Below are 9909 nucleotides of genomic sequence, written 5' to 3'. Positions count from 1 at the left end.
AAGGTTTCTCTGTATAGCCCTGGCTGTCCTGGAACTCACTTTGTAGACCAGGCTGGCCTCGAACTCAGAAATCCGCCTGCCTCTGCCTCCCGAGTGCTAGGATTAAAGACGTGCGCCACCACACCCGGCTCCTGAATGCTTTTTAAAAGAATTTATGTCTATGAGTTTTTTGCTTGTATAAATGTCTGTGTACCATGTGAGTGCCTAGTGACTGCAGAGAGCAGAAGAGGCTGTGGGATCCACTGGAACAGATGGTTGTGAGCCACCATATGGGTGCTAGGAACTGAACCTGGGTTCTCTGCAAGAGCAGTCAATGCTATTAACCACTGAGCCATCTCTCCAGCTCCTGGCTTCTTAAGCGTGGATATGCTGAGAATGGAACTCAGAGTCTTGCACGTGGTAGGCAAGCACCACTGAGCCACATCCCTGGCCCCAGTGTTACAGGGTCTCACTGTGGAGTGCAGGATGGCTTTGAACTCACTGAGGTAAGGTCTGAGACTGCAGGCAGACTCCTCCTTTCCCAGTCCCTACCAGCTTTTTTTCCTGCTTGTGGCCTCCTAGTCACAGATGGCTTAAGGCAGGGCGCGCGCGCACACACACACACACACACACACACACACACACACTCCTGCCGCTCTGTGTGTTGTTTCAACAGCCAACTCACCATATCATTGGCTGGGGAGGATCCCTTAGCCACAGCTGCAAGGGAGCCTGGGAGGACAAGGACTGCTCACCTTCAGCCTGGAGCTAAAGCAGCCAGATAGGAGAGGTTGGGACAGCTGTTTCTATAGCAGACAGGTTTTCTTGTCACTGCTCCCAGGGCATGTCATGCAGGCGGCAGGAGTCAGCTGTGTGAACTGGCCACCTGCACCCCTGCCTCCTACCCCAGGTCCTATGCCCTGCCGAGGGACTTCTAGTCATGCTAGTTCAAGCATAGCTAGAGCTATTCTCAGCCCCTTGCTGACCCGCTGCAGCTGCCCACTGAGATCTAGAGATTGAGATCTCAGGTTACACTGCATGGCCTGCTGGAGTAACAGGATACTCAGTCTCCCAAAGTCTGGCCGCTGGCTGAATCCCAAGGATCTACAACCGGTGCTTCTGCAGGAGGCTGCGTGGTGCTGAGATGGCTTTTGGGTCCCACCAGGTGGACAGGTGTTGACACAGCACTCCCAGCTGTCCTTCCTCTGCCCTTCACCCAGCAGCCCAAGCTGCTGAGATGAATGACTCACTGGTGACTGGGAGCAGGGACGGGGCTGAATACCAAAGAGCTACCTGGCCTCGTCTCCTGGGTTCTGGAGGAGGATGTGGCTTGCCAGACTTCAGGAGCCTGGAACCTTGGACTTGGAATTGTCATATTCGTTTGTTTGTTTGCTCATTTGTTTGTTTAAGACAGGTCTTCTCTCTGTAGCCCTGGCTGTCCTGGAACTTGCTCTATAAACCAGGCTGGCCTTGAACTCAGAGATCCACCTGCCTCTGCCTTCTGAGTGCTGGCATTAAGCTGTCAGCTTCCCTGGTGCTGAGATGACAGCTGTATTTCCTCACACCCAGCCTTGGGCCATTTTCTTCTTCGGTCACACTGGACAGCTGTTGTGGATGCCATTTCCTGAGCTCAGTGTCTCCCCTGAGAGGCTCAGCCCAGGCACCACCTCCTTACCAAGCCTCGTGGCTGTTCCACCACCTAGCTTGAGCCTCTCAGTGAGCTTTGGGCTTAGCATAATCTGTGTCTCCCTTGTTCCACTTCTGGTCCCTGTGCACCTTGTGCCTACAGTGCTGCCACTTCTCACATGGCTTTTTGTCACCCAGAGTTTTATTTGGCCCCCAGTGGCTGAGTGTTAGAGGTGGGACTGGGCATCACACAGATGGGGCGGCTTTGCCAAGTCTCGTAGCCTCTGTTCAGTTCCTCCTGTAGAGCTGAAGGGAAGGATGCTACTAATGGTTGTATAGACACACACTTACAGAGCCAGTGTAATATGGACAGTGCCAGCCCTGGATCTACCCACCTGCTTGCAGTGGGGGAGAGGGCAAACACTGAAGTCACTACAGGGGTCCACATCTGGGGGCATATGTCTGCCACAGGCCAACACCCTAAGTGGAACACAAGACTAGGTGATTTTGTTGCCAACTCTGGAATTACATTCTACTAAAGGAAATAAGTTGTCATAAGTAGGTAAACACTGGGAGATTTGCCTTAATAAAATGACTGAGTTAGACAAGAAAGCAAAAGAAATAGAGAAAAGAAGAAACCAAAGTATAGTTATTACAGTGGGCATGAGGATGAGGTGTGATGGCTTATACCTGCATACCTGCTAAAGCAGGAAGATTACAAATTCAAAGCCAGCTGAAGCTATATATTGAGACTGTGTGTACCCGCGCACACACAAGTGTGTGCATGCGCAAGAGCACGTGCGTGTGTGTGTGTGTGTGTGTGTGTGTGTGTGCATGTTTGCAAGTATTCTGGGCTCACTATAGTTTTGTATGTTAGGAAGCATGAGTTTAAGTATCTATAAATGTTCATCTCTAACATATCTGGTGCATGCCAGGCGCTGCTAACTCTACTGTCTGTAATCATTCATGTTCACTGGCCTGTGCTAGCATGAGTAAGAGCTGTGTGACCTGGAACAAATTACTCAGCCCCTCTATTCCTGAGTTGCCTTTATCTTTAAAAATGGGAAAAGAAGCCGGGCGTGGTGGCGCACGCCTTTAATCCCAGCACTTGGGAGGCAGAGGCAGGCGGATTTCTGAGTTCGAGGCCAGCCTGGTCTACAAAGTGAGTTCCAGGACAGCCAGGGCTACACAGAGAAACCCTGTCTCGAAAAACCAAAAAAAAAAAAAAAAAAAAAAAGTGGGGAAACCACCTATGGAGAAAGGGCAGCTAAGGTCCTGCAGGGTGATGGAAGAATTGAAGGGCTGACTGGAGAGCAGCTGTGGCAGTGAATGGCAGCTGTCTGCCTCACACTCCTGATGGGTGAGCATGGCTGTCCCCTCTGCAGAATGGGAAGCTGCTAGCCGAGAGAGATGGAGTGAGGAGGCGGAGTGAGGAGTTGGCCACAGAGAAAGATGCTTTGAAGGTGCGGCACGTGTCTAGGGCCTGAGGACCGCTCACCTCCCTGCACCCGAGTCAGCGCTGGAGCTGCTGAGAACACGCTACACCCTAGGCAGTCAGCTGGAGACCCCTTCAGAGCAGCCGACACCCACGGGTCTCACTGGCAGCTGAGTGAAGACCTGGACAGGGGCGGTGCGGGGGAGGAGGGTGTGCAGTGGGAGGCTGTTGGGAGGCCGGTGAAGAGATGGATGGGCTCTTTCCTTGGCAGCGGCAGCTCTGTGAGTGTGAACGGCTCATTTGCCAGCGTGAAGCAGTCCTCTCAGAGGTGAGGGGACAGATCTGTCCTTAGCATGCCTTGGCCCTAGCCAAGCAACCCATACCGGCCCAAGGGATTCTCCTAGGTTACAGTGTGGCCTGCAGGGTCCAGGCTGTCCCAGCTCAGCCAGCCCCCCTTCAGCAGCCTCATGTCTTGGGGGACTGAACCCTGCCTCAGGTAACTTTGTGTTCCCTACCCCAGCGTACCCGCCATGCAGAGAGTCTGGCCCAGACCTTGGAGGAGTACAGAACTACCACCCAGGTAGTACCTGAGCCCATGGCGCCCCTTCTGCCCGTCTCTATGGGTTCTTTGCAGCTGGCTTTCCTCCCTGCTAAGCAGGGCATCTCTCAGCCCCTTCCCTCCTCACTCTGCATCCCTGACCTCTAGTGGCTCTGTTTTGTGTGGACATTTTCCCCATAGCACTCACCTCTCTGGGGGCAACTGTCTCCCACCGGGCCGAGTCCATCTGTCTGTCTGGGTGACTCCTTTGTGTGTTTGTGAATCTGCCCCCTTAGAGTCCCTTCTGCTTTTGTGATGTTCTATGTCTGGTGCTCTGGGCTTCTGGGCTCTCTTAGTCCCGGACTTTTGGCCACTGCTGCTTCACGCTGGTCACTGGCAGTATGTGTCAGCAAGAGGAGCGTGTGGGCTCCACAGTGGCCCATGCTCTGCTTCTTACAGGAACTAAGGCAAGAGATCTCACACCTGGAGGAGCAGCTGAGTCAGAGCCAGGAAGGCCCAGAAGAGTGAGTGGTGCTCAGGAGGAGTGGGGATTAGGAGTGGCTCGCGGAGAGGGGAGGAGCAAGTGGATGGTCAGGCCTGATGGGCAGGAGAGGGCTGGGCCACAGGGTGAAGTCTGTTCCAAAAGATAGGCTTCCCCTGTGTGTGGGCAGGCTGCTGGAAGGGGCTGAGGCAGGAAGAGGAGGCTGGCTCACGGCCCTGCCCCCATCACTAGACTTGGAGATCCGAGCTATCCGGCAGGTAGGCTCTGCTTCCATGGAAGCTCTCCATGTGTCCCTGTGCAGACCCTCACTCTGGCCAGAGAAGCACCTCGTCATCGCCTGCCCTTCTCCAGCTTTCTCTGCCTTAGCCCCAGCCCTGAAAACTCCGAGGCCATGTTCCTTAACATCATCTCTCAACAATCTCTGGTTCCTCCATACCTGTTCCAAACCTTTCCACTTATTGTTTTATCCCAGCCCCACACCTGTGCCCCCCTCACCTCTGTCCTGCCTGGGCCCCCACTTTTCTCTGGCCCTCCCAGGTTCACATACAGCTTCTGCTTCCAGGAGCAGGATGTAGCCAGTGCTGGCCTCTCTGGTCCTCTGTATGGAGTGTGGCAGTGGGAAGAGGTGGAGGTGGAGCCTGAGCCACAGGAGGAGGCTGAGTTTCCCCCTGAGGACCCTGCTAGGCAACAGGTACTCAGAGAGAGGCCCTGAGCCCCAGGAGTCCAGGGGTCCCCAAGGCTTTACCCTCTCTGCTCCTTTGCTGTGTCATCTACTCATTGAGCTTGCAGAGAGCCTGATCCAGGCTGAGGGTCCAGCCAACAGCACACACCCTGCCCTCAAGGGACAGACAAAGTCTGGCTGCCCCATAGAAAAACCTGTCAAGATGCGCTTATTCGTGGTTGTACATATTGTGAGAGACATGAAGTGTCATATTAAAAAGCTGCATGGTGATAGTGGCGCACACCTTTAATCCCAGCACTGGGGTGACAGAGGCAGGCGGATCTCTGAGACCAGCCTGCTCTACAGAACAAGTTCCAGGAGAGCCAGGGATACACAAAGGAACCCTGTCTTAAAAAATAATAGCTGGGCATGGTAGCACATGCCTTTAATCCCAGCACTCGGGAGGCAGAGGCAGGTGGATTTCTGAATTCAAGACTGGCCTGGTCTACAAAGTGAGTTCCAGGATAGCCAGGGCTACACAGAGAAACCCTGTCTCAAAAAACCGAAATAATAATAATAATAATAATAATAATAATAATAATAATGGGCTACACAGAGAAACCCTGTCTCAAAAAACCGAAATAATAATAATAATAATAAGAGAGAGAGAGAGAGAGAGAGAGAGCTCAGACTAAAATGATTCCAAGCTACCCAGAGGTTCTATCTCAAGAACAACAGGGGCCTTTCTAGCCAAGGCCTATACTATGTTAGGCAATTACTCTACCGCCGAGCAGAAGCCCCTGTGTACTCCTGAGCTGGCCCTGTATACAGATGAGTCACCCAAGACAAGTGACCCCAAATGGTCCAGTTTAGGTAGCAGCTGGCCTGGGATACAGGGGGTGTCTGCTCCAGGTGGGGGACAGTAGAGGGAAAGTGACCTTGTCATAGGACCTGAGGTGCTTGGGAACATAAGCCACACCATGGTCTCGGGTAACTCAGCAAAGGGTCTGTGTCCGGCTGTGAGTAAGGGTGGGCAGGAGGGTGGTCCCGAGAAGGGAGGTGGGGGAAGGAGGAGGGGAAAAGAAGGGGGGCAAGATGACCAGAGAGCTATACCCCAGCTCCCAGGAAGTAGGAGAGGAGGATAGGCCCTCAAGGTCGTCCCCATCCTCTGGAACATAGTGAGTCCATGCCAGAACAAAACAACAACAGAAAGTGCCAGGGTGGTGGAGTTGGTAGCTGAGGGCACAGGCACACAGGAGGTGTCTCTGGAGAATGGACCCTGCAGAGGAGTAGGGGCATCCAGAGACCCCCCAGAGGGAAGAAGGAAGAAAGTATTGACACCAGCTGGTGCATGGGGGAGGGACATCCTGGGGACATCAGTCTCTAGTCCTGAGGAGGAGTTAGAGTCATCAGTGCCCATGGCGTATCTGGCTTTTTGTGGGTGCTGAGAGGGGACCCATGGAAAGTTTGGAAGCTTGTATCCCTGGGGGCCGTTTACATCAGTCTGGATCTCACTCAGGTAGTGGGTACCTTGCTGGAGCTGGATCAGAAACCCAGAGAGGGTTTCTGGTGCAGAGTCCAGGAGACCAAATCTTGGTGTTCTGCAGACAGGCTTGCAGAGAGAGCCAGTGCGCGCTCCAGAAGGAAGCAGAACCCCATGTTTGAGGTAAGGATCGGGTCAACAGCCCTCCTCTGCCGCGGTGATGTAGTTCTGTTTGTCTGCAAGAGTCACATCCCCCTCCTCCATCTAGTCTGTGGCTGTCTCAGAACCTGGACCTGCCCTCAGTACATCCTGACCCTGGCAATTCCAAAAAGGGGTGGGCAGAGGAGGCCAGGGGCTCTGGGAGGCACCCCAAGGACCAGGCTAGGTTTACAGTAGTCACCCTTCAGGGAGCAGAGGTGCTGGGGAAATACTGATGGGGGCCTTGAGGGTTCCCAGGCCTGGAAGACCCTGCAGGCTCCAAAACCAGTATTAGGCACCAATAAACGGCTGGTGTAAGCTGCCATGGGTCCTGGGAGTCCAGCTCTATGAAGGATGGGGGTGTATTTTGAGGCCTTACTCAGGCTTTGAGTAAGAATGGAAAGTGCTGGATGTCTGGTCTCCGTGCCTTCAGCTTCCTGTGGTGCCCCCTCCTCCAGACTCCTGCTGCCGCAGCTAATGAGGCCCCACACAGCCTCTAATTGGACTTGTCTGGGCAGAGCTGAGGTTGGGCTGGCTCAGGGCTCTGATCAGTGTGACCTCCTCCTACGTCATCAGGATGGAGGGAAGAAGGGACTTACGCCCCTGGGTAGGACTGCCACCAACACATTTTCAGGGTGGCAAATGCTGGAGCTCAACAAGGGACGGGGCTGGGGACTCAACACCCCTCCACGTGAGCATTTCAGGGGGTCCCACAGCAGTGTACAGTGGGACCGGGCTGGGAGCAGCTGTGTGCCTGAGGCTGCTGGCTTGATGGCAGCTACAAGGTTAGATCTCTGAGGCCATGTCCCTGAAGCATAGGCTTCGGGTGTGGGGGTGGCACTGACACACCCAGAGAAATGATTTGGACATGGGAGAGCCCAGATAGTAAGGTACCGGGGCTGGGAGAGGGGAGCTGGATACCCAGTCTCTAACAAAACCCGAAAGACCAAGGCTGAGAAATGGCACAGTACCAGTACCCTCACGGGTGCCCAGGGTTCACACACCCTGGGGTGTCTGGTTTGGGGGCAAAGCAGGAACCTTGGTCCCACCTATGTTCTGCTGGAAGAAGACAACTAGGAATGCCTGGTTCAAGGGCTTCTGAGCCTTTGGGGATCCCAAACTCCAAAATTTGCTTTTTAAAAATTTCTGAGAGTGGGAAAAGAACAGGGAGGCAGGGTGTCCAGTGACTTTGTTTGCTATAGGTTGTCCAGAAGACAGGAAGAGGAGGAAGAAGAAGAGGAGAGCTGGGTCCTGGTAGGCAATCTCTGGAACCTGTCCCATCCCCAGAAACTGAGGGCCTAATGCCAGCTCTTCCCTCAAGCTTGTACTCCTCAGGAACAGACAGAAAAATCATTCGGTCAGGAGATAACAAGGCCCTCGCTGCAACTAATGAGAGGCAGGGGTCGGGAGGGGGAGGCTGAAGGCAATTGACAGCCAGAATATTCCCTGGAGACCCCAGCTACATTGAGACAGGCTGCAGTTTCCACACTCTAAGCCTGGGATCTCACAGATGCAGCCCCGATTGCATCACAGACTCCCACACTCACCGAACAAGGAACTTGTGGGCTCAAAGATCTGACTAGACTGCCTGGGCCTGGGCTCCTCCACAGGACAGGTAGAGGTCTCAGCCCAGCTCTTGTCAAGGGGAGGCAAAGGAAGTTGATGAGAGATAAGGCCAGGGTCTGCTGAGGAATGGAGGACAGGCACTGGAGTCCTCACCTGCCTGTCACACTCAGGCCCCTCACTGAGGAGATCCAGCTCCTCTCCATTCTCAGCTCAGGGCCAGGCAGAGTGGGTGCAAGACCTAGCAGTCGAGAGTGGCATGCTAGTTGGTTTATCACTGCTGGTCATTGTATTTGGAGCAAATGCGGGCATCGGAAGACCCTGACTGGCAGACAGGTGGCCCTTCCAGAGAGACAGGAGGAAGGGTGACAGGCTGGCACTGGGAGAACACTTAGCCATAGCATGTGTGCCCGGTATAGGAACACACACCTGTAAACCAATGCCCTGGGGGGTGGAAACTCACCAGGATCAGGAGGGAGGAGGGCGGGAAGTGCTGACTTGTTAACTATGGCCTCACAGGCTCACAGGCGCTGTTCTTGCCCTGCCCGCTTTCCCCATTCACTCACTCACCCGGTGAGCAGAAGGCTGTAGTCATCCCTGACCAGTGGGGACACATAGCCTCCTGTGCAGTCTGCATCCAGGGTGCCAACTAAGGGCTGCAAATTCAGTGAGTGCATGTGTTCTGTCCTTCCTCCACCCAGGCTGACCCCTCCAGCCCTCTGGGAACCCCTCACCATAAACTCTCCCCAGGAAGCTCTCCTGAAAGGTAAAGGGACACTTGGGAACTGGGAAGGGACTGAGGACAGACCGAGCCTAGTAATAATGTCTGTCCCTTCTGCCTTCCAGTTGCCACGTTGTGCCAGAGATGCACCAAGCCCTCATGCCTGTGGTGAGAGATCTGGTGCCAGTTGAGCGGTCACGGTCCCAGCACTGTCTGTGTCCCCAGCACTCCCCAGGGATCAGGTGTGCCCTTTAAATGTGCCCAGATGCAGGTGGGAGTGCCAGTAGTTTGTGAGACCCATCTTCCTGGGGCCACCTTCAGCCTCTCCTGCCTCCCCTCCAGAATCAGCCAGCACCCACTGGTCCCCACACCCGTCTTGGGCCTGCTGCTGCTGCTGTTGCTCTCCATCCTGCTGTTCAGCCAGTCCCCGCCACCCACCTGGCCGCACCTGCAGCTCTACTACCTACAGCCGCCACCAGTGTGAGGCGCCCTTCCCAGCAGACGGCCCACCCCTTCCCAGCACTGTACCTCCTCCGTCAGCATGGGACCCACATCCCTAAGTTGTGTTATGTGACCATGGCCTCTCCTGTTTCTTAACAATAGCAAATCACGCAGTACTGGCTTCAGCACAGGATGATTTCCTCATCACACAAGTGCGGGGGAGGAGGACAACTGGGCCCCCGCTGGGTCAAGAGGGAACCCAAGGTCTCTAAGCTTTCACCATCCTTCTCTCCTGCTTTGGAGAGCTTGCTGTCCCTGAGTTGTGTTTCTTTGTGGTAGACCAGGCAGGCTCCTCTGCTCTGAGCACACAGCCTGGTCAGTCGGTGTGTTTGAGCTGGCAAGCTAGAGGCTCTTCTGACAGCTCCTCAGTGGCAACATCATGAAACATGGGGCTAAGCAAGATCACTGGCTTGTAGACTCTGAGCTCTGGAATTGCCAGACTGCTCTGCGTGGGGCCACTGGATCATAAGCACTCCAAGCCAAGACCTTGCTGCACCCTCGGCTGCACTCAGTTTTCCCTCCTTAACACTGGCTCCATGGTTTCCAATGCCAGGAGCCTCTTGGAGCCTTTGGACTAAGATGGGTGCAGCCTGAGCACAAACACACCCTGTATACGCATGCGTGCAATATTCTCTGGGGTTGCCCTCTCCAAGAAGGTGCCGCCAGCCTGCACTGTTTTGAGAGGCGGTGTAGTTGGTATAC

At 54.5% G+C, this 9909-nt stretch overlaps 1 protein-coding gene across 1 annotated transcript in view; it reads left to right on the top strand.

Annotated features, from left to right (window-relative positions):
• The window catches only part of Ccdc155 (coiled-coil domain containing 155), a 21776-nt gene extending 12586 nt beyond the window's left edge, over positions 1 to 9190 (top strand). The window contains exons 10-20 of the mRNA XM_021221572.2: positions 2991 to 3068; positions 3312 to 3368; positions 3561 to 3620; positions 4038 to 4102; positions 4250 to 4337; positions 4643 to 4771; positions 6349 to 6407; positions 7625 to 7676; positions 8687 to 8751; positions 8832 to 8948; positions 9049 to 9190. Coding sequence (XP_021077231.1) covers positions 2991 to 3068; positions 3312 to 3368; positions 3561 to 3620; positions 4038 to 4102; positions 4250 to 4337; positions 4643 to 4771; positions 6349 to 6407; positions 7625 to 7676; positions 8687 to 8751; positions 8832 to 8948; positions 9049 to 9190 — 912 coding nt within the window. The remainder of the gene's footprint in view (positions 1 to 2990; positions 3069 to 3311; positions 3369 to 3560; positions 3621 to 4037; positions 4103 to 4249; positions 4338 to 4642; positions 4772 to 6348; positions 6408 to 7624; positions 7677 to 8686; positions 8752 to 8831; positions 8949 to 9048) is intronic.
• The last annotated feature ends 719 nt before the right edge of the window (positions 9191 to 9909 follow it).

The sequence above is a fragment of the Mus pahari genome, chromosome 1 (genome assembly GCF_900095145.1).
Source record: "Mus pahari chromosome 1, PAHARI_EIJ_v1.1, whole genome shotgun sequence".
Taxonomy (NCBI): domain Eukaryota; kingdom Metazoa; phylum Chordata; class Mammalia; order Rodentia; family Muridae; genus Mus; species Mus pahari.
This window is presented reverse-complemented; position numbering and strand designations above follow the sequence as displayed.